The sequence below is a fragment of the Populus alba genome, chromosome 7, assembly GCF_005239225.2.
Source record: "Populus alba chromosome 7, ASM523922v2, whole genome shotgun sequence".
NCBI classification, from domain to species: Eukaryota; Viridiplantae; Streptophyta; class Magnoliopsida; order Malpighiales; family Salicaceae; genus Populus; species Populus alba.
In genome coordinates this window covers 14122097-14146866 of record NC_133290.1, presented here as the reverse complement: position 1 = coordinate 14146866, position 24770 = coordinate 14122097, and the positions used below count along the sequence as shown (strand labels likewise).

The following is a 24770-nucleotide window of genomic DNA, read 5'->3' as shown; positions in this document are numbered from 1 at the left end:
TTTATTTTACCCAAAATTGATTTAAAAAAATAAGTCTCTGTCGTTTTTTTTATATTGATCTGGTTGAAAACTTAGCTTTATAGCTTTTTTTTTAAAAAAAAAAAAACACTATGGATTACTACAATATTAGCTTTGTTTTTTTCTTTTTCATTTTTTTTTATGATTTTTTTTATTTGGTTTGTTAATGTTAAAAATTTTTTATTTAGTTATCAGATTTTCATGATACGGATCTCGGGTTTGATGGGTTGACTTGATTTGACGAGTTATTTTTTTCATTTAATTTAGTTTGTTAAAGTTAATTTTTCTTTCTATTTAATTATCAAACTTTTATACTTTCATGATACATATCCTGGGCTTGACAATTCAAGGTTTTACGACATAACCTGACTTAAAAGGTTAACCCAATTAATTTATTTATTTTTCTTCATTAGTTTTTTCCTTCCAGTTAATTTTTTTCCTTTGTTTTTTTTTAATTAGTCTATTTAATTATCACACTTTTATGACACGACCTTATAGCCAGACCCACATCCAATATTCTTGAGTCCAGTGTTTGCAATCAGGCTCACTTAAACTTGGGTCATGCAAGTTTTAATTTTATTATTAATATTATAAATATTACTTCTAGGTCAGACGTTGCAGCCAAACACAAAATTCTTTGTGTATGGCTTTGCAAAAAAACCCAAGATTTTTTAAATTTTTGTTTTTTTTAATATTTTTATACAAAAAAAAATGACCCGCAGCATCGCGCGGGTACCAAGGCTAGTGAATTTTTGTAATTTATGGACTCTTTGTTCAGGACCAAGGAATCTTTCCATGAAAACCACAACCAAAACAAAAACAAAAACAAAAAAAACAAGTAACTTTCGAAAACCATTTTATTTGACTTTTTGTTTGAAAATAAGGTTTATGTGGCTCTCTTCTTCTTTCCTGTGCTTCTTCTTGCTTGTGATTTTTCTAGAATATTCCACGTTTGTGTGATTGTGTTAATTTTAAATAATATAAACTATTTAATTATTAAATTAAAAACAATATCAGTCATATAAATATTTTAATATTTTGTTTGGACACTAAAACCGAACTTTAATATTTTAATTAATCAAGCCATAGTAAATTCGATGTCATTTCTTCTCTTAAAATATAAATATAAAACATGTTTTTTTTTTTTAAAAAAAAGGAAAATAATCCAAAGCCCATCATGAACTTTTATAATTTGTGGACTCTTTGTTCAGGACCAAGGAATCTTTCCATGAAAACCAAAACCAAAACAAAAACAAAAAAACATCGTGACTTTCGAAAACCATTTTATTTGACTTCGAATAAAAATCGACATTTAATTTTTGGGTTTTTCATATATATAGACCTTAATTCACTTGAACAAGTATTCATCGGAGCAAGGTTGCCTGAGGCATCTTCGGGACCAAGTTAGTAAGCACAGCAGTCTGATTTCTAGCCTCTCTGCAATGGCACTTTGTCTCTCTACCAACTTACCTAGCGTGAACTCCATGAATTGGAAAGATATACCGAGGCATCCTCTGCCAAGAGCAGCTCATAGAACTTGCATTAACTTGCAGTTCACTTGTTCAGTAAGCTTGAAAGAACCCCACGAAGTAAGTAAAAGACGATTGGCCAATTACCAGCCAACAAGTTGGAGCTCCGATTTCTTGCAGTCTTTAAAGAATGATAACGCAGTAAGCACATGCTATATTATTTTTAGCTTTTTGTTTCTCATATATATATAAATATGAAGCATGGTGTGAATCCATATTGTAGGACAAGATATACAAAGACAAGGCGAGGGAGCTAGAAGAGGACGTGAGGTGCATGATTAACAGTGGAGACATGGAGATGATAACCATGCTTGAAATGATTGATGACATTCAACGGTTAGGCTTGGGGCGTCGGTTTGAAAAAGACATAAAGAGAAAACTTGATAGAATTTCTTCTTCAGAACGAAGTTACTTTGAAGCAGAGAAATCTCTCCGTGCGACTGCTCTTTGCTTCAGGCTACTGAGACAACATGGTTATGAGATCTCTCAAGGCACGTACAGGGGCCATATGTTTTTTTTCACATGTTCACAAGGACCATGCGCCGTGATTTGATTAACCATGTTGTTTATGTGATCTGCAGATGTTTTTGATGGCTTTATAGATGATCAAGGCAATTTCATGGCCTCCCTCCACAACGATATCGAAGGAATGCTTAGTTTGTATGAAGCTTCACATCTTGCCTGTGAAGGAGAGGAAATTTTAGACAAGGCGAATAAACAGACAAGCATATACTTAAGAAACCATCTAGGAAACTCAGACAGCTCTATAATAACTACTGAAAGAGTCAGTCATGCTCTGGAGGCACCATTGCATCACAAGATGATCATGTTAGAAGCTCGATGGCATATTGAATCATACGGTAAGAGGGAAGATGCGAATCCCACGCTCCTCCAAACTTTCCAAGTTGGATTTCAACATGGTTCAATCAGTCTTGCAAAGAGATCTCCAAGCCATGTCAAGGTACGTATGGTTAGCTTACCAATAAGGAAATCAAGCTAGGCTTCGGTGTCGGTAATTTTTATAATTGACCTCCCTGGTGTCGATATTGATCAAGGTGGTGGCATGGCCTGGGCTTGAAGAACAAGCTGAGATTTAGCAGAGACAGACTAATGGAGTGCTTTTTTTGGACTGTTGGAATGGCCTTTGAACCTGAATTTAGCTCGTGTCGCAAAGGACTGACAAAAGTGACGTCATTCATAACCACCATTGATGATGTCTATGATGTTTATGGCGCTTTGGATGAATTGGAAGTTTTCACAGAGGCTGTTGAAAGGTTTGTATCGGCAGTATAATAAATCAATGATCATAAATTGTTTTTATTTTTTCCTGATCCCTAAAGATATTGTTGAGAAATCCCAAATGTTTTTCATCAGGTGGGATGTCAGTGCTGTGAGAAATCTTCCAGACTATATGAAGCTATGCTTCCTAGCCCTTTTCAACACAGTTAATGAAATGGCATATGACCACCTTAAAGAACAGGGAGAAGATGTCATTCCTTGTCTAACCAAAGCAGTATGTTCATCTAATTTAATGGCTTCTGTCCTGATAGTGATAACCTATATATATATACTTTATCCACCGAAGTTACAATTTCACAAGTTGTATTAAATACAGTGGGCTGATTTATGCAAAGCATTCTTGCAAGAAGCAAAATGGAGCTACAACAATATCACACCATCATTTGAGGAATATCTTGAAAATGCATGGCGATCGGTATCAGGAACTGTCATCCTCATCCATGCCTATTTTCTTTTGGGAGAAAACATCTCCAAGCAAGCTCTTGATCACCTAGTAAACTACGATGAATTACTCAGATGGCCATCCATTATTTTTCGACTCTGCAATGATTTAGCCACTTCATCAGTACGTAATATATATGAATACAAGATTCTACTGCCAAGATTTGCTCAAGACATTTATAGATTGCAGTAATTAACATTCTTGCTGTGGTTAATTTTTCAGGCAGAGATAGCCAGAGGGGAAACAGCTAATTCAATCTCTTGCTACATGTACGAAACCGGTGCTTCTGAGGCTGAGGCACGCAAACACATAGAGAAACTGATTCAGAAGGCATGGAGGAACATGAACAAATGTCAAATTGATAACGACGAAACTCCTTTTGCTAGAAGCTTTGCAGGAACAGCAATTAATCTCGCTAGGATTGCCCAGTGCACATACCAACATGGAGATGGTCATGGAGCTCCAGATAGCAGATCCAAGAATAGAATCTCGTCCCTGATAATTGAACCCATTTCATTTTCATTAATATATATATATATATATATATATATATATATATATATATATATATATATAATGCACCTTGTATACAGGGATATAAGTATATTCCTCGAATTTTATCTTGATTTTGAGTTTGAAAGGTGCTTATTAATGTATGTCAGGAGGTTAGAGTAATGCCTCATTTTTATTTTTATTTTTATTTTTAATTTCAGTCTATGTTGTCTCTCTTTTGTCTCGCTAATTACTAACTATATTAAGATTGACTATATATTTAGTTGACTTTAGATAGAATTAATAAATATTTTACTTCCTAAGATTTAAATAAGTTTTTTTAATTACTAACTATGTTAACATTGATTATTTAGTTGACGTTAAATATGTAAATTAATCTCATATTTTTTTTTCCTTTTATTTTTATTTCTTTAATGAAAATCTCGTAATTGTTTCAACGTGGTGCTTATATCATGCTATAAATCCATTTTATCTGCAAGTATCTACCCGACTTTTCTCGTTCGATTTATTAATATAGGACACTTGTTAGTCACCTAGATACCTGGTACTAGCTATTTACAGAATCTAACACATACAAACATAGGATTTTGTTATATATATTATTTTAATATATTTTTAATTAAAAAGTAATCATAACCGTACTTTATAATAATAAAATATATATATATATATATATAACAGATAGCCAAGCACGTGCGTAGAACAATGATCATGACCTGTAGAATGTGTAAATGTACAAGAACCACGAGATCTAAGATTTTTTGGCACAGGCTGGGCCCTTCCTATGTTCATAATAGCCATGGGGAACCAAACTCTTAAACAATATTTTTATTCCATTTTAAAACAATATTTTGAAAAATAATTTTTATCATATTCCTAAAAAAGACTCTTAAACATCTTTAATGATGGTTTAACCAATAACACTATTCAAAAAGAAGTGGTCTCCATTTGTTTAGAGAAAAAATTGGGAGCTATATATCTTGATTAATTATATTTTTGTATGCAATATTCATACCGAGTAAACACTATTTAGAGACTGCAGAAAGTTGAAACTCCATGGGGTTTGCTGATTATTAGCTCACTTCCTTTCATTTCATGAATGCTTGGAGAACAACACATCCACGAACCTACGCCAGTGTTGGGAAATGCATTTGGTGCACACAAACCATTTGAATTTAACAATCAGCAAAAAAAAAGTTTTAAAATATTATCCAACATGTAAAATTTATAATTTAAATTATAAAATTAAATAATTTCATAAAAAATAAATTAAAAATACAAATTTCAATCCTTAACTGATCTAATATGATAAAATTAAAAAAATAATAAAAAAACAACATAAATCAATCCGCCAAACTTATAATCCGGATCATCAGACTGAAATAATTTTAAAAAAAAAAATAAAAAAATAACCTTATCTATTTATTTAAAATTATTTATAAAATTCAATTTATTTTTTAATTTTATTATTCTTTAATTTTTTTTCATTTATTATATTTGGTCCCATTTTTTTCATGAGGGTTGCCGACATTTAGTTATCAGTCAATCCCATCAAGCATCAAATAGTGATGGCAAGAAAGAAAATGCTGCTTTTCTCTCCTTGTTTTCATTATTTTATCATTTTTTTTGTCGTTATTGTTGTTTGTTGTTGTTTTTGAAAATATAAATATAATTATTTTTTAAAATGTTTTTAATTTAAAAATATATTAAAATAATATATTTTTTTATTTTTTAAAAATTATTTTATATTAAAAAAAAATTAAATTTCTTTTAAAAAAATTAAAATATAAAAACAAATATGACGAAATCTTCAACCGGCATTCCTACGTGTGTGTTTGTTTTAGAGGTTGAGGTTGAGTTTGGGTGTAGGACCCACTAAAAAAGCTATAAAAAACAAGAAAAAATAGCTTTTGTGGTTGAGTTTTGTGCATAATTGGATTGTACCCAACCACAACCTCAACCACAAAAGCTAAAACAAACACACAAAGCATGGTATAATACGTGGCTCTTTGTTACCTTTCTTGTGGCTTTTGTCTTCTTTCATTTCATACATCTCTCGTTTTTTCCCTTTTTTTACAAACATATTAAGGTATTTGTTGGGATGAAATATGTTTGTAAAAATATATTCTTGTGGGTTTTGTCTTCTTTCTTTGCCCATTTTTTATATCATCACTTTGACTGCCAAATATTTGCCGCACCCTTGTCTTTCTAAAGATCACGGATAGGTAAAATCTTGTATACACAAGAAACTACTTCAAAAAACTAGCAAATCACTACAATTTTTTAAACATCATTTAATACCAGCTCGTAGCCGTCCTCTTCATGTATATTTCAAAACTAAAGAAGGTTAATTTCTAAAATGTCAATTGTACCTTTAATCATAGTTTTAAGACCCGGCCCGGTGGTCGACCCGGTCCAAGGCCCGGGTTCCGGGTTTTGACCGGGTCACCGGGTCTCGGCCGGGTCGCCGGGTCGGCAGGGTCAAAAAAAAATTTTAATTTTTTTTTAAAAAAATCAAAACGACGTCGTTTTAGCAAAAAAAAAAACAAAAAAAAAATAAAAGTCAACGGGTTTGGGGCTAGATGTTGACCGGGTCTTGCCGGGTCAACCGGGTCCCGGGTCGACCCACCGGGTCGACCGGGTCTGGCCGGTCCAATTCCCAAACGGGTTTTGGCCTTCACCCGGACCGGTCTCATGCCCGGGTCGGCCGGGTCCCGGGTCGACCCGCCGGGCCGGGCTGGGTTTTAAAACTATGCCTTTAATTAATGGGAAAACACATGAGATCTTTGTTTTCTAAAATGTCATTTACTTTTAAAATTAAAAATTTGTAAATTTTTTATCATGAAATATTAATATAATTAATATAAGTTATGAGTAAATATTAAATTGATCTATAAAAAATTAGTTCTTGTGATACTCATAATTTTCTATCCTCATAAAAAAAAATACAAGATTCACTTGTATTTTATTTAATTGAAAGCTTGATAGTTATAAATGAGTCTTAACAAAGTAATATTGTTTTAAGTTTTAACTATCATACTCAGGCTTTGTTCAGCTTGGCTTGGGCTCTAGCTCAAGCATGGGTCACGGGACATGGGGTTTTGGGCTTGTTTTTTATTAATTTATTTTGAACTTGTATTTAAGTTTTTTATAAAATAATTATTTGGCCCATTCAAAAATATTTTTTTTGAACCCATTTATATATATTCATGACATGAATAAAAAGTCTAAATAGTCTTATTCTTTCTTAACATTTTTTTTTCTTTAAGGGAAAAATGTCTCTTTTTAAGGATAAACATTATCAGGTTTTAATTTTTTATGGAAAATAATTAAGTAAAATGACATAAATTGATTCTTCATCAATTTTAGTTTCAAAAATCAATATAAATAAGGGTGGGAAGGAAGATGTTCTGTATTTTTTTTTGGGAAAATATCTCTAGCCTTCTCTCCACTACTTTTGCTTCCTTTTTTTAAATCCTAGAGTTTAGGCTTAAGTTCTCGTAGAGAGATTTTGAGTTTTTTATTTTGGGTTTATGTTTAGTAATACATCTAAAGAAGGAGAAGAAGTTAATTGTATAAGTATCATGAGTAATGAAATTTTAAGTACATAGAATTTATTATTAACAACAACAAATAAATATCTATTTATAGTTCTTAGATCCTCAACAAGTATATATCTTACATTTGTACTGGTTTTATTTTTATTTTTAATTTTGATATTGTACATGATAGTGTGTATGCTAGGATTTTTTTATATTTAATATATAAGCACTTTTTTTATATCCTAATTGGTATCATAATCTGAGCGACGACCAACCTTCTTTTTTAATGCTATTTTTATTTTAGATTTATTATATTTGAACGTATAAATATTTTAGTTTCATACTAATTTATTTTAAAATTATAAAATAAATTTATTTTTATTATTTTTCTAATTTTGTTCAATATATTTTTTTAAAAAATATATAATTTTAAAATAATATTGACTAATTACCGAGAGAACTAGACCTTGCGTATATTCTACATTGTTGTTAAAAGCTGATTCAATAACACTGGGGCTTGCCGAGCGAAGTTAAAAGCTGATTCAATAAATGGTTTTGTAAACAAAGAGTCGCCAAGTCTTTCTTTGTTCAGCTTCTTCCTGTTTTCATCAATCAAATTCCTTACATGCATGTTCAAGAGCAAGTTCCTCCGAAAGACCAGTTCTGTGCATGTAGCATGATACAGAATTTGCAGTTTCTCCTCTCTGAATATCCGCCTGTGTGCACAAACAAGAATGTTGATGCGAGAAACCATAATTTATGTGCATTTTTCCTGATATCTCTCACTAGAGGTGATGCACCCATCTCAGAGAATATAAAGGAGAGAACTAAGGCAAGTGAAAAACATACTGATAATCAATGAAACCAAACCCTGATGTATTTCTAAGTTTTCAAGCTATATATCTCATTGATAGTGTTATAGAGATCGGTAAGGAAGCAAAGCTCCGTATAATCCGAAAGATCATTGATTGCCTTGACATCCCATCTGAGATAGTAACCAATTAACAAGAGCAAAAACTCTATGATTCAGCAACTTAACGACAGGATCAAACATAATGGTGCCTCAATACTCCACGCAGCTGTTAGTCTGTCTGTGCTACGATGCAACGGAAGTTGCAATGCGTGCTTCGCTTGTTTTACCAGATTTCTGCTGTTGAGGTCATCTTGTTAATGCCTTGGCCTCCTCCAAAAGATTTTCTCCTTCCAAGGCAAGAAATGGAGCTTCATATAAACTTAGAATGTCCTTGATGTCCTCTTTCAGGCATTCCATGAAACTTTAGTTTTGATCCTTGAATTTTTATTTTATTTTTTTAATTTTGATCAATTACTGGTTACTGCCTGCTGAAATTATAATTTAAACTATTTTAAAGTAAAGTTGTGCATAAAAAATATTTGAAGTAAAATAAAAAATAAAGTTTAGCGTCCATGCTCAATATTAATTAGGAAAAGAAAACAAAATATAATGGAGTGGATGATATTTGTTATAATTATTTTTCATGTTTTGAAAAGGCTGTATTATAAACTTATTATAATTGTTAGATAAATGAACAACTATATTACTAATATTTAGAATTCAATAAGTAAATTTGCTGTTGTAATGGATTATATCTTATTAGATTAGAAATTAAAGTATTATTAGAATCCAACACCAACAACTAGGCTTCTACTGTGTTGTGAAACTGTATTGCTCCATCGTGTCTCTGTATCTTGATTCCAGTTGTTCGATGGAATGAATATGTGCATGCAGCTTGATCATTTTCTATTGACGGTAAGTAATCATAATTCTAGCTGATCGGCGGTAGCACTTTCTGTGCTTACTATTGCTGCACATTCGACCTGCAGAGTCATTGGGGGTGCCATGGAGGATTCTTGTTGAAGGATTTCTGTACAATTTCTGAGTCGTCAAGGAGAAGGAACCTGGCAAGCACAATATTTAAAAAACAAGAAGCTCTTAAGCCCATGCTAACAGGTTTTCTTCCATCGAAAAACCATCTCGACTTGAAAATTAAACAGCGATGATTTTATGATAATCTCGGTCTTGAAACAATCTAAGCAGTTTGGATTTTCAAAATGAAGATCCGAATGTAAGTGAACCAGTTGCCTACACTAAGCCCAGTTTTGGTGAACTTAAAGCCCGAGTACAGCTTCTAGGATCCCACAGTCAAAAACAACTCTGTAGTGTCTATAGCTTATGGAAATTGATGGAGCTCTTTCTCACATCATAGCCTGGTCACCCTTGCTTTAATCCTAATCAATCTAGCTTTTGGCTGCGCAGGGAGACCATTGTCATAAAAATTAGAGAATGGACACATAGTAATCTAGTTTTTTCTGAGGCCAAATCGCTGCAAAGACGAAAGATGTAGGAAGGCCAGCTGATGATATCATGATATATACTTTTGTAAGTTCTCAATCTCCTCCTTTTTTCTTTTTCTTTTTTATGTTCTTACTTACTGCAGAAGAGGCAAAAACAAGATTATTTTCCTATATTGTGCTAAGCTAATTCTGGAATAAGAGTTACAATAGGAATACATATCTTTGACAGCATATATTTCCTAATACAGTACGTAAACATGAGATTTTGTTGATTCTTTCTTAACAGAATGGCAATCTAATTGACCTGAGTACTGCTCTTTATTTATTGTTTCCTAGACCTTGGTAAGAACAAGAAATTTTGGTCTTGGAGTGACCCTGATGTCTCGCGAAGATCTCTTCGGTAGACTGATTAAACGATGTTGTAGTCTAGTATAGCAAGTTCTAGCAGTACTTGATTTGCATCTTCCTTGTTACTGTATGATTCGATACTCCACACAGCTTCTAGTCTTCGCGTCCTGAATGGAAGCTCCAATGCATGATTCACCTGTTTGCCGAGGTCTTATCCATTTTTTTTCTTCACTATTTGGTTCATAATGGGCAGACCTTCTGGTTTCTGTTTCTGTTGAACTGACATGCCCAGTAATGGAAACACCAACATAAATTCTTTCTTTCCTTGTTTTCTCGAAGCTTGTCCCTCAAATCGGCAATACAAGAAATGTACTCTTGTAGGATCTATAATTCCAGATCCTGCTAATCAGATACATGGATTGGATAGAGTTTCTTCTGTTCATTACATGGCATCATGCTCACCACGGATTGTGGTAATGGGTGAAGTTTTATTCTGTTGTCAGAATCGTTGGAAATCAACAATATTTGGCCTGGAATGTTCAGTTGAAGCTATACTTTTCATTAGAGGCTTGCAAAGTGCCAAATCCCAGAGGTCTACCTTTCGGATTTTCACCACTTACTGATGCTTGTGGAATCCGGAATATTTATACATTCAACACCAGAAAATCATTCCAAAGAAGATATTATCGGTCCATAAGCTTCAAAGAGTTTTTTTTTTCTTTTTTTTTTTCATTAATGTGGATGTCCAGACTGACTTGTGTGCACATCGACTAATCCTACGGATTCTAAAGTTAACGACCATGTAAGCTTCCAGTGGCTATCATATTAGCAACCACATAACTCAAACCTGAGACCAGAAGAAGAGCAAACCTTTTAATCTCAAACTCTTATCATTAGGTCACTTACTAGATGGTTTTTTAAGAATCTTTTTAATATTATACTGAGTTGCTTTTAAAAATATATTTTATTTAGAAATATATTTAAATAATATTTTTTATTTTAAAATTTATTTTTGATATTAATCTATTTAAATAATCTAAAAATATCCAAAAAATCATTTCTTTTAACAAATACTTTTACATGTAAAAACAAATTATGACTAAAATAATGTTTGTTTTTGCGATTAAATTATATGTTTTTAAAAAATTAATTTTAATTTATTTTTTTAGTATTTTACTAATTTTTATATTAAAAATAATTTTTTAAAATATATATATATATATATATATATATATATATTATTTTAATATAATTTAAAAAATATTTTAAAAATTAATGCGGAAATAACAAACAATACCTAAATAAAAAAAACTAGTGTTTGCCTTGATGGCGAGGGCTCCAAATAGGATCATCGATTTGCTGGCTTAAATGAGTGATTTGACACTCTTGAAGCTTTCTCGAAATAATAATTATTTTTCTATTTGATTGATTTATTTTTAATTTTATTTATTTGAGTAAATAATTTTTTTATTCTACATGAGTCTCTGCTGTTACGTGCTGATATGACCAAAAAATCGGTCAAAATAGAGAAATTGCATATTTGATATCCAACATTTTTTTAATTTGAATGCTACAGTTTTAATTTTATTTATTTAAGTTATTTTTTTCTTTAATTTTTTCTATTTAAGTATCTATTCTAGTAAAAGGAAAAAAATTGATTAAACGAGAAAAATGAGTAATTATTCAAAATGATTTTTTTTTTTCATCAAAATGATGAGAACACTCACCCCTACTAATGATCATGCTTGCTTGATTGGGAAGAACTCCAACAACGAGGAAAATATCCAAATTATATATATATTTGAGTTGAGCATATAAAAATAGTTAACCTATTTTTATTTATTTTATTTTTTAAATAAATGAATGAATGGCTGCTCATAAATTAACTTTTATTAGATAAGTGGTTGAGTTATGCGGCAAGTTAGACCAAGATTTTTTTTTAATATTAAAAAAATATTCAGGTGTTGTTGGTAATTTTTTAAAAAATATAACTTACATCATAAACTCAATTAAATTCAATAAAGTTGTTTTATTTAATTATTTAATAAAAAAACACAACAATTAAAAGTGATCATTTTCAGTTTAGTTTTTATTAAAAAAAACTAAACCAAGTTTTTTCTAAAACAAAACAAAACCAAAACCAGTTTAAATTGACCGGTTTCGATTTAGTTTTTAGAACAAAAACTGGTTCAATCCGGTTTGGCTTGGTTTTTTTCAGGTTTGCTCAAATTTTTTAGTTTTTTCTGTTTTATACTTATAAAATCAAAATCAAACCGACTAATGCTTTTAAAATTATAATCAGTTTTTTTAAAAAAAATTACTTTTTTTATTTTTTTTGATTTAATTGATTTTTTAATTTTTTTTTACTTACCCCTGACAACAGCGAGGTAGCCCTACAAACCTTGATATTATTTAATAATAAAAATATCGCGATCGGTTGCCAACCAAAGGCAAAACTTTCTATTCAGAATTCTTGTCCCCACAAATTCCCTATGCCCGACAAACCTTCAAAGAGCATGCTCGACGTAGCCCCGATTGCTCCATCAATCGTTGTGCGATACCGTCATGTGGGGTTGACTCGATGATTAAAGATTTATGATCATAGCAATAATTGTCGTGATCCTTTTTTAAAAAAACAATATATATATATATAATGTTTGGTCAAAAGAGCTGTTAAAGCGGAAATACTTGGAAAGTTTAAACAGAAATAATTGGGAAGTATGTGAACGCGGTGCAAAATCATATTTTATATATAAAAAAATTAAATTTATTTTTATTAATAATTAATATTTGTTAATAATAAAATTCACAAAGATAATTTTAAAAAAATTATATAAAAAAAAACCATGTAAAGAGACACTGTAGCAATCCATAATATTTTGTAAGGAAAGCTACAGTGTTTTCCCCACATAATTAAGATTTATTACAAAGTTAAATTCTAACCAACTCAATATTAAAAAAAATAAAATCGATAAAGATAATTTTGTAAAAAAATATTACAAAAAATGAAAACATAAAAGAAACTGAAAAAAACTATATGAGAAAAAACTGTATCAATCCATAGTGTTTTGTGAGGAAAAACTTGTATTTACTTGTAATTGCAATTCTTAACCAACTTAATATTTAAAAATAAAATTGATAAAGATAATTTTAGAAAAAAAAAAAACATAACAAAACAAAAAAAAAACCATGTGGGAAAAACACTATAGCAATCCATAGTAATTTGAGAGAAAAGTTACAGTGCTTTCGTCACATATTGTAACTGTAATTTTTAACCAGCTCAATATTAAAAAATAAAATAAGAAAGATAATTTCAGAGAAAATCATAAAAAAAACCACGCGGAGAAACACTGTAGCAATGAATAACGTTTTAAAAAAAAATTACAAAACTAAAATATTAAAAAAATAACAAATATAATTTTGAAAAAATAAAAAAATAAAATAAAAAACTATATCAGAAAATACTGTAGAAACCACAATATTTAAAAAAAATTTAAATTTTCAACCAACATAATATTTAAAAAAGTAAATTGTACTGTGAATTACTATAATCCACAGTGCTTTTGGAGTATTGTATAGTATAATTTAACATGACATGCAAGTTGCAACTGGATTCATGGCCCATAAATTTAGAGGACGCCACCTACCGATGCTGTGGGCCAGATTATCCAACTTTTTGTTTGAAAATGCGGTTTATGTGGCTCTCTTCTTCTTTCCTGTGCTTCTTCTTGCTTGTGATTTTTCTAGAATTCCACGTTTGTGTGATTGTGTTAATTTTAAATAATATAAATTATTTAATTATTAAATTAAAAACAATAGCAGTCATATAAATATTTTAATATTTTTGTTTGGACACTAAAACCGAAAGATGTAAAATGTTGGAAGGTCATGAAAAATAAGTATGTAAAATGAAAATTTTTTAAAATATAAAAGCAAAATAAAAAATTAATCAACCCGTGACCTAGCCTACCCGAAACTGGAACCTGGTCGAGTAACTGAGCCAGGTCTTAAAACTATAATTTTAGGAGATTAATCGCTATATTGGAGGAAATTCAGCTGGCAAAAGCTACCCCGTTCAAAAGGAAAGGTTTATCAGCTGGCAATCTCTTCCACATGGTTGGGTATAAAGACCGTTAAAAACCGTTTAGTACGTGAATATTAATTGTTTTTTAAAATATTTTTATTAAGAAATATATTTTTTTATTATTTTTAATATTAGTATATTAAAAAATATAAAAACACTAAAAAAATTAATTTTAATAAAAAAATTAATTAATTCTTAATTTTTTTCAAAGTGATCGTGAAGCATTAAAAAGAAAAAAAACGTGCTCTTGTTTCCTATTTAACACGACATGCAAGGTGCAGCTTGATTCATGGCCCATAAATTTGAGAGGACGCCACCTACCGATGCTGTGGCCCAGGTTATTCAACGTTTTGTTTGAAAATACGGTTTACGTGACTCTCTTCTTCTTTCCTTGTGCTTCTTCTTGCTTGTGAATTTCTAGAATTCCACGTTTGTGTGATTGTGTTAATTTTGTTATTTTTAAATAATATAAACTATTTAATTATTAAATTAAAAATAATATCAGTCATATAAATATTTTTAATATTTTTGTTTGGACACTAAAACCGAAAGATGTAAAATGTTGGAAGGTCATAAAAAATAAGTATGTAAAATGAATTTTTTAAAAAAATATAAAAGCAAAATAAAAAATTAATCAAGCTATAGTAAATTCGATGTCATTTCTTCTCTTAAAATATAAATATAAAACATGTTTTTTTTTTAAAAAAAGGAAAATAATCCAAAGCCCATAATGAACTTTTATAATTTGTGGACTCTTTGTTCAGGACCAGGAATCTTTCCATGAAAACCAAAACAAAACAAAAAACAAAAAAACATCGTAACTTTCGAACTCCATTTTATTTGACTTCGAATAAAAATCGACATTTAATTTTTGGGTTTTTCATATATATAGACCTTAATTCACTTGAACAAGTATTCATCGGAGCAAGGTTGCCTGAGGCATCTTCGGGACCAAGTTAGTAAGCACAGCAGTCTGATTTCTAGCCTCTCTGCAATGGCACTTTGTCTCTCTACCAACTTACCTAGCGTGAACTCCATGAATTGGAAAGATATACCGAGGCATCCTCTGCCAAGAGCAGCTCATAGAACTTGCATTAACTTGCAGTTCACTTGTTCAGTAAGCTTGAAAGAACCCCACGAAGTAAGTAAAAGACGATTGGCCAATTACCAGCCAACAAGTTGGAGCTCCGATTTCTTGCAGTCTTTAAAGAATGATAACGCAGTAAGCACATGCTATATTATTTTTAGCTTTTTGTTTCTCATATATATATAAATATGAAGCATGGTGTGAATCCATATTGTAGGACAAGATATACAAAGACAAGGCGAGGGAGCTAGAAGAGGACGTGAGGTGCATGATTAACAGTGGAGACATGGAGATGATAACCATGCTTGAAATGATTGATGACATTCAACGGTTAGGCTTGGGGCGTCGGTTTGAAAAAGACATAAAGAGAAAACTTGATAGAATTTCTTCTTCAGAACGAAGTTACTTTGAAGCAGAGAAATCTCTCCGTGCGACTGCTCTTTGCTTCAGGCTACTGAGACAACATGGTTATGAGATCTCTCAAGGCACGTACAGGGGCCATATGTTTTTTTTCACATGTTCACAAGGACCATGCGCCGTGATTTGATTAACCATGTTGTTTATGTGATCTGCAGATGTTTTTGATGGCTTTATAGATGATCAAGGCAATTTCATGGCCTCCCTCCACAACGATATCGAAGGAATGCTTAGTTTGTATGAAGCTTCACATCTTGCCTGTGAAGGAGAGGAAATTTTAGACAAGGCGAATAAACAGACAAGCATATACTTAAGAAACCATCTAGGAAACTCAGACAGCTCTATAATAACTACTGAAAGAGTCAGTCATGCTCTGGAGGCACCATTGCATCACAAGATGATCATGTTAGAAGCTCGATGGCATATTGAATCATACGGTAAGAGGGAAGATGCGAATCCCACGCTCCTCCAACTTTCCAAGTTGGATTTCAACATGGTTCAATCAGTCTTGCAAAGAGATCTCCAAGCCATGTCAAGGTACGTATGGTTAGCTTACCAATAAGGAAATCAAGCTAGGCTTCGGTGTCGGTAATTTTATAATTGACCTCCCTGGTGTCGATATTGATCAAGGTGGTGGCATGGCCTGGGCTTGAAGAACAAGCTGAGATTTAGCAGAGACAGACTAATGGAGTGCTTTTTTTGGACTGTTGGAATGGCCTTTGAACCTGAATTTAGCTCGTGTCGCAAAGGACTGACAAAAGTGACGTCATTCATAACCACCATTGATGATGTCTATGATGTTTATGGCGCTTTGGATGAATTGGAAGTTTTCACAGAGGCTGTTGAAAGGTTTGTATCGGCAGTATAATAAATCAATGATCATAAATTGTTTTTATTTTTTCCTGATCCCTAAAGATATTGTTGAGAAATCCCAAATGTTTTTCATCAGGTGGGATGTCAGTGCTGTGAGAAATCTTCCAGACTATATGAAGCTATGCTTCCTAGCCCTTTTCAACACAGTTAATGAAATGGCATATGACCACCTTAAAGAACAGGGAGAAGATGTCATTCCTTGTCTAACCAAAGCAGTATGTTCATCTAATTTAATGGCTTCTGTCCTGATAGTGATAACCTATATATATATACTTTATCCACCGAAGTTACAATTTCACAAGTTGTATTAAATACAGTGGGCTGATTTATGCAAAGCATTCTTGCAAGAAGCAAAATGGAGCTACAACAATATCACACCATCATTTGAGGAATATCTTGAAAATGCATGGCGATCGGTATCAGGAACTGTCATCCTCATCCATGCCTATTTTCTTTTGGGAGAAAACATCTCCAAGCAAGCTCTTGATCACCTAGTAAACTACGATGAATTACTCAGATGGCCATCCATTATTTTTCGACTCTGCAATGATTTAGCCACTTCATCAGTACGTAATATATATGAATACAAGATTCTACTGCCAAGATTTGCTCAAGAAATTTATAGATTGCAGTAATTAACATTCTTGCTGTGGTTAATTTTTCAGGCAGAGATAGCCAGAGGGGAAACAGCTAATTCAATCTCTTGCTACATGTACGAAACCGGTGCTTCTGAGGCTGAGGCACGCAAACACATAGAGAAACTGATTCAGAAGGCATGGAGGAACATGAACAAATGTCAAATTGATAACGAAACTCCTTTTGCTAGAAGCTTTGCAGGAACAGCAATTAATCTCGCTAGGATTGCCCAGTGCACATACCAACATGGAGATGGTCATGGAGCTCCAGATAGCAGATCCAAGAATAGAATCTCGTCCCTGATAATTGAACCCATTTCATTTCATTAATATATATATATATAATGCACCTTGTATACAGGGATATAAGTATATTCCTCGAATTTTATCTTGATTTTGAGTTTGAAAGGTGCTTATTAATGTATGTCAGGAGGTTAGAGTAATGCCTCATTTTTATTTTTATTTTTATTTTTAATTTCAGTCTATGTTGTTTCTCTTTTGTCTCGCTAATTACTAACTATATTAAGATTGACTATATATTTAGTTGACTTTAGATAGAATTAATAAATATTTTACTTCCTAAGATTTAAATAAGTTTTTTTAATTACTAACTATGTTAACATTGATTATTTAGTTGACGTTAAATATGTAAATTAATCTCATATTTTTTTTTCCTTTTATTTTTATTTCTTTAATGAAAATCTCGTAATTGTTTCAACGTGGTGCTTATATCATGCTATAAATCCATTTTATCTGAAAGTATCTACCCGACTTTTCTCCTTCGATTTATTAATATAGGACACTTGGATACCTGGTACTAGCTATTTACAGAATCTAACACATACAAACATAGGATTTTGTTATTGAGACACACACACACACACACACACACACACACACACATATATATATATATATATATATATATATATATATATATATTATTTTAATATATTTTTAATTAAAAAGTAATCATATCGTACTTTATAATAAAAAAATATATATATATATATATATATATAACAGATAGTCAAGCACGTGCGTAGAGCAATGATCATGACCTGTAGAATGTGTAAATGTACAAGAACCACGAGACTATTTCGGTACAGGCTGGGCTTGCGGGTCCTTCCTATGTTCATAAGAGCCATGGGGACCAAACTCCCTGCCCGACGAATTGTACCTTTGTGGTTTGTGGTTTGTTTTTATTTTGTCTTTGATAGCTATGCTTGTTAAGATATTTGTGGGCTTATGGGTCCTTACTCTTGTTCTCAGCATTGCAGGTTTTTGAATATTTGTTCTAATTTTTAATTATTATTAAATTATTTTCATGTATTTATATAAAATTAAATTTTTATATTTTGAAAAATAATTTTTATCATATTCCTAAAAAGAGACTCTTAAACATCTTTGATGATGGTTTAACCAATAACACTATTCAAAAAGAAGTGGTCTCCATTTGTTTAGAGAAAAAATTGGGAGCTATATATCTTGATTAATTATATTTTGTATGCAATATTCATACCGAGTAAACACTATTTAGAGACTGCAGAAAGTTGAAACTCCATGGGGTTTGCTGATTATTAGCTGACTTCCTTTCATTTCATGAATGCTTGGAGAACAACACATCCACGAACCTCCGCCAGTGTTGGGAAATGCATTTGGTGCACACAAACCATTTGAATTTAACAATCAGCGAAAAAAAAGTTTTAAAATATTATCCAACATGTAAAATTTATAATTTAAATTATAAAATTAAATAATTTCATAAAAAATAAATTAAAAATACAAATTTCAATCCTTAACTGATCTAATATGATAAAATTAAAAAAATAATAAAAAAACAATATAAATCAATCCGTCAAACTTATAATCCGGATCATCAGACTGAAATAATTTTAAAGAAAAAAATAAAAAAATAACCTTATCTATTTATTTAAAATTATTTATAAAATTCAATTTATTTTTTAATTTTATTATTCTTTAATTTTTTTCATTTATTATATTTGGTCCCATTTTTTTTCATGAGGGTTGCCGACATTTAGTTATCAGTCAATCCCATCAAGCATCAAATAGTGATGGCAAGAAAGAAAATGCTGCTTTTTCTCCTTGTTTTCATTATTTTATCATTTTTTTTGTCGTTATTGTTGTTTGTTGTTGTTTTTGAAAATATAAATATAATTATTTTTTAAAATGTTTTTAATTTAAAAATATATTAAAATAATATATATTTTTTATTTTTTTAAAAATTATTTTAGATTAAAAAAATATTAATTTTTTTTAAAAAAAATTAAAATATAAAAACAAATATGATGAAATCTTCAACCGGCATTCCGTAGTGTGTGTTTGTTTTAGAGGTTGAGGTTGAGTTTGGGTGTGGAACCTGCTAAAAAAGCTATAAAAAACAAAAAAAAATAGCTTTTGTGGTTGAGTTTTGTGCATAATTGGATTGTACCCAACCACAACCTCAACCACAAAAGCTAAAACAAACACACAAAGCATGGTATAATACGTGGCTCTTTGTTACCTTTCTTGTGGGTTTTGTCTTCTTTCATTTCATACATCTCTCGTTTTTTCCCTTTTTTCACAAACATATTAAGGTATTTGTTGGGATGAAATATGTTTGTAAAAATATATTCTTGTGGGTTTTGTCTTCTTTCTTTGCCCATTTTTTATATCATCACTTTGACTGCCAAATATTTGCCGCACCCTTGTCTTTCTAAAGATCACGGATAGGTAAAATCTTGTATACACAAGAAACCACTTCAAAAAACTAGCACATCACTACAATTTTTTAAACATCAGTTAATACCAGCTCGTAGCCGTCCTCTTCATGTATATTTCAAAATTAAAGAAGGTTAATTTCTAAAATGTCAATTGTACCTTTAATTAATGGGAAAACACATGAGATCTTTGTTTTCTAAAATGTCATTCACTTTTAAAATTAAAAATTTGTTGAAAATTATTCTTCTACCTAAATTTTTTAACATGAAATATTAATATGATTAATATAAGTTAGGAATAAATATTAAATTGATCTATAAAAAATTGATTCACATGTTTTTTTTATGATACTCATAATTCTCTATCCACATAAAAAAAAATACAAAAAAACAAGACTTCTCTTGTATTTTATTTAGTTGAAAGCTGAATAGTTATAAATGAGTCTTAACAAAGTAGTAGTGCTTTAAGTTTTAACTATCATACTCAGGCTTTATTCAGCTTGGCTTGGGCTCTAGCTCAAGCATGGGTCACGGGACATGGGGTTTTGGGCTTGTTTTTTACTAATTTATTTTGGACTTGTTTTTAAGTTTTTTTATAAAATAATTATTTGGCTCATAAAAAATATATTTTTTTTAATCCATTTATATATATATTCATGACATGACATGAATAAAAAGTCTAAATAGTCTTATTCTTTCTTAACATTTATTTTTCTTTAAGGGAAAAATGTCTCATTTTTAAGGCTAAATATTATCAGGTTTTAATTTTTTATGGCAAATAATTAAGTAAAATGACATAAATTGATTCTTCATCAATTTTAGTTTAAAAAATCAATATAAATAAGGGTGGGAAGGAAGATGTTTGGTATTATTTTTTTTTGGCAAAATATCTCTAGCCTTCTCTCCACTATTTTCCGCCTTCTTTTGCTTCTTCGTCCTTTTTTTTTTTTTTTTAAATCTTAAAGTTTAAGCTTAAGTTCTTGTAGAGAGATTTTGAGTTTTTTTTTTTTTTTATGTTTAGTAATACATCTAAACAAGGAGAAGAGTTGAATTATACAAGTATCATGAAGTAATAAAATTTTAAGGATATAGAATTTATTATTAACAACAACAAACAAATATCTATTTCTAGTTCTTAGATCCTCAACAAGTATATATCTTACATTTATACTGGTTTTATTTTTATTTTTAATTTTGATATTGTACATGATAGTGTGTATGCTAGGATTTTTTATGTTTAATATATAATTACATTTTTTTTATATTTTAATTGGTATCATAATCTCAGCGACGACCAACCTTCTCTTTAATGTTATTTCTATTTTAGATTTATTATATTTGAATGTACAAATGTTTAAATTTGTAATAAATTTTAGTTTCATACAAATTTATTTTAAAATTATAAAATAAATTTATTTTTATTATTTTCTAATTTTGTTCAATATATTTTTAAAAAAATATATAATTTTAAAATAATACTGACTAATTACCAGAGAGCACCAATAGAATTACAAATAGTAACTAGACGAAATAAAGTACTTTATATATCGTTTATATTACCCATGATAGTTTTTCCAACAAACTATATTTTATATGTGAGTCCGTGAATCCAGAAATTTATCGGTAAACTATTAAATCTGATTATACACTATGCCCATCTCTCTGAACACTGGGCTTGCCGAGCGAAGTTAAAAGCTGATTCAATAAATGGTTTTGCTAGCAAAGAGTCGTCAAGTCTTTCTTTGTTCAGCTTCTTCCTGTTTTCATCAATCAAATTCCTTACATGCATGTTCAAGAGCAAGTTCCTCCGAAAGACCAGTTCTGTGCATGTAGCATGATACAGAATTTGCAGTTTCTCCTCTCTGAATATCCGCCTGTGTGCACAAACAAGAATGTTGATGCGAGAAACCATAATTTCTGTGCATTTTTCCTGATGTCTCTCACTAGAGGTGATGCACCCATCTCAGAGAATATAAAGGAGAGAACTAAGGCAAGTGAAAAACATTCCAAACCCTGATGTATTTCTAAGTTTTCAATGGTGTTTTTTAAGCACCAGTAGAAGAGGCCTTGATGCATTTTCTAAGCCGATTTTCATTTTGCTTCTCTTAGCTGAATATTACAACAGATCTCATTGAATAGTGTTATAGAGATAATCGGTTAAGGAAGCAAAGCTCCGTATAATCCGGAAGATCATTGATTGCCTTGACATCCCATCTGAGATAGTAACCAATTAACAAGAGCAAAAACTCTATGATTCAGCAACTTAACGACAGGATCAAACATAATGGTGCCTCAATACTCCACGGCTCCACGCAGCTGTTAGTCTGTCTGTGCTACGATGCAACGGAAGCTGCAATGCGTGCTTCGCTTGTTTTACCAGATTTCTGCTGTTGAGGTCATCTTGTTAATGCCTTGGCCTCCTCCAAAAGATTTTCTCCTTCCAAGGCAAGAAATGGAGCTTCATATAAACTTAGAATGTCCTTGATGTCCTCTTTCAGGCATTACATGAAACTTTAGTTTTGATCCTTGAATTTTTATTTTATTTTTTTAATTTTTGTCAATTACTGGTTACTGCCTGCTGAAATTATAATTTAAACTATTTTAAAGTAAAGTTGTGCATAAAAAATATTTGAAGTAAAATAAAAAATAAAGTTTAGAGTCCATGCTCAATATTAATTAGGAAAAGAAACAAAATATAATGGAGTGGATGATATTTGTTATAATTATTTTTCATGTTTTGAAAAGGCTGTATTATAAACTTATTATAATTGTTATATAAATGAACAACTATATTACTAATATTTAGAATTCAATAAGTAAATTTGCTGTTGTAATGGATTATATCTTATTAGATTAGAAATTGAAGTATTATTAGAATCCAACACCAACAACTAGGCTTCTACTGTGTTGTGAAACTGTATTACTCCATCGTGTCTCTGTATCTTGATTCCAGTTGTTCGATGGAGTGAACATGTGCATGCAGCTTGATCATTTTCTATTGACGGTAAGTAATCATAATTCCAGCTGATCGGCGGTAGCACTTTCTGTGCGCTGCACTTTCGACCTGCAGAGTCATTGGGGGTGCCATGGAGGATTCTTGTTGAAGGATTTCTGTACAATTTCTGAGTCGTCAAGGAGAATGAACCTGGCAAGCACAATATTTAAAAAACAAGAAGCTCTTAAGCCCATGCTAACAGGTTTTCTTCCGGCGAAAAACCATCTCGACTTGAAAATTAAACAGCGATGATTTTATGATAATCTCAGTACTCTTGAAACAATCTAACCAGTTTGGATTTTCAAAATGAAGATCCGAATGTAAGTGAACCAGTTGCCTACACTAAGCCCAGTTTTGGTGAGCTTAAAGCCTGAGTACAGCTTCTAGGATCCCACAGTCAAAACCAACTCTGTAGCGTCTATAGCTTATGGAAATTGATGGAGCTCTTTCTCACATCACAGCCTGGTCACCCTTACTTTAATCCTAATCAATCTAGCTTTTGGCTGCGTAGGGAGACCATTGTCATAAAAATTAGAGAATGGACACATAGTAATCTAGTTTTTGCTGAGGCCAAATCGCTGCAAAGTCGAAAGATGTAGGAAGGCCAGCTGATGATACCATGATGTATACTTTTGTAAGTTCTCAATCTCCTCTTCTTCTTTTTTTTCTTTATTTATTTATTTATTTATTTTTATGTTCTTACTTACTGCAAAAGAGGAAAAAACTAGTTGAAGAGGCCCTGAAGACGATTTCCAAGCATTTCCAAAGTAGTCATCGAATGTTGGTGTGGTCTTATTGCACGACCATTTTGCTTCTTGAAGGAATGCATCTCATTGAGATTTTCATACCGCTTTTGTTAAGTAGGGCAGAATGTTTTCCTCCTTTTCCTTGAGATTTTCATAAGCTATCTCATTGATAGTGTTACATAGAGCTAGGAAGCACAGCTTCTTATAATCTGGAAGATCATTGATTGAATGAACATCCCTTCTGAGACAGCAAGAAATAAGGAGAAAAATGAAACGATTGGCATCATGACAACAAAATAAACCAAATTGGTGAAGATGGTAATTCTTTTCTTAGTACAAACCTCTCAACAGCATCTGTAGATAGCTCCAGCTCATCCAGAGTTCCATAAACATCATAGATATCATCGATGATGGTTACAAAGGAGAACATTTTTGCTACTGATTTACTGCAATCACTGCATTGAGGTTCGAACGCAACACCAACAGCCCAGTCAAAGCTTTCAATTAACCTATCTCTAGCAAAAAGCAACTTTGTTGCAAGACCAACACGTCTCCACCACCAGAGTGGCACAGCAGGCGAGGAAAATTATTTCCATGAATGGCAATCTAATTGACCTGAGTACTGCTCTTTATTTATTGTTTCCTAGACCTTGGTAAGAACAAGAAATTTTGGTCTTGGAGTGACCTTGATGTCTCGCGAAGATCTCTTTCCAGTATAGCAAGTTCTAGCAGTACTTGATTTGCATCTTCCTTGTTACTGTATGATTCGATGCTCCATACAGCTTCTAGTCTTCGCGTCCTGAATGGAAGCTCCGATGCATGATTCACCTGTTTGCCGAGGTCTTATCCAATTATTTTCTTCACTATTTGGTTCATAATGGGCAGACCTTCTGGTTTCTGTTTCTGTTGAACTGACATGCCCAGTAATGGAAACACCAACATAAATTCTTTCTTTCCTTGTTTTCTCGAAGCTTGTTCCTCAAATCGGCAATACAAGAAATGTACATTGTAGGATCTACAATTCCAGATCCTGCTAATCAGATACATGGATTGGATAGATTTTCTTCTGTTCATTACATGGCATCATGCTCACCACGGATTGTGGTAATGGGTGAAGTTTTATTCTGTTGTCAGAATCGTTGGAAATCAACAATATTTGGCCTGGAATGTTCAGTTGAAGCTATACTTTTCATTAGAGGCTTGCAAAGT

General features: G+C 31.5%; 2 protein-coding genes and 1 pseudogene across 2 annotated transcripts; 2 read left to right on the top strand and 1 right to left on the bottom strand.

Moving 5' to 3' along the window:
• The first annotated feature begins 1297 nt into the window (after positions 1-1297).
• On the top strand, positions 1298-4014 carry LOC118040300 (probable terpene synthase 12). Its single transcript, XM_035047193.2, is given in 8 exon segments — positions 1298-1688; positions 1771-2038; positions 2129-2445; positions 2447-2508; positions 2603-2821; positions 2922-3060; positions 3163-3411; positions 3511-4014. Coding segments are annotated over 8 exon segments (1935 nt in total). The 5' UTR covers positions 1298-1460; the 3' UTR covers positions 3964-4014.
• A 10951-nt stretch (positions 4015-14965) lies between these two features.
• Positions 14966-17585, top strand: LOC118040301 (probable terpene synthase 12). Its single transcript, XM_035047194.2, has 7 exons — positions 14966-15310; positions 15393-15660; positions 15751-16129; positions 16223-16441; positions 16542-16680; positions 16783-17031; positions 17131-17585. The coding sequence occupies exons 1-7, from the start codon at positions 15083-15085 to the stop codon at positions 17428-17430; spliced, it is 1782 nt and encodes a 593-aa protein (XP_034903085.1). The 5' UTR covers positions 14966-15082; the 3' UTR covers positions 17431-17585.
• Positions 17586-21468: 3883 nt separating this feature from the next.
• Positions 21469-24479, bottom strand: LOC118040372 (isoprene synthase, chloroplastic-like; annotated as a pseudogene).
• Positions 24480-24770: the final 291 nt, after the last annotated feature.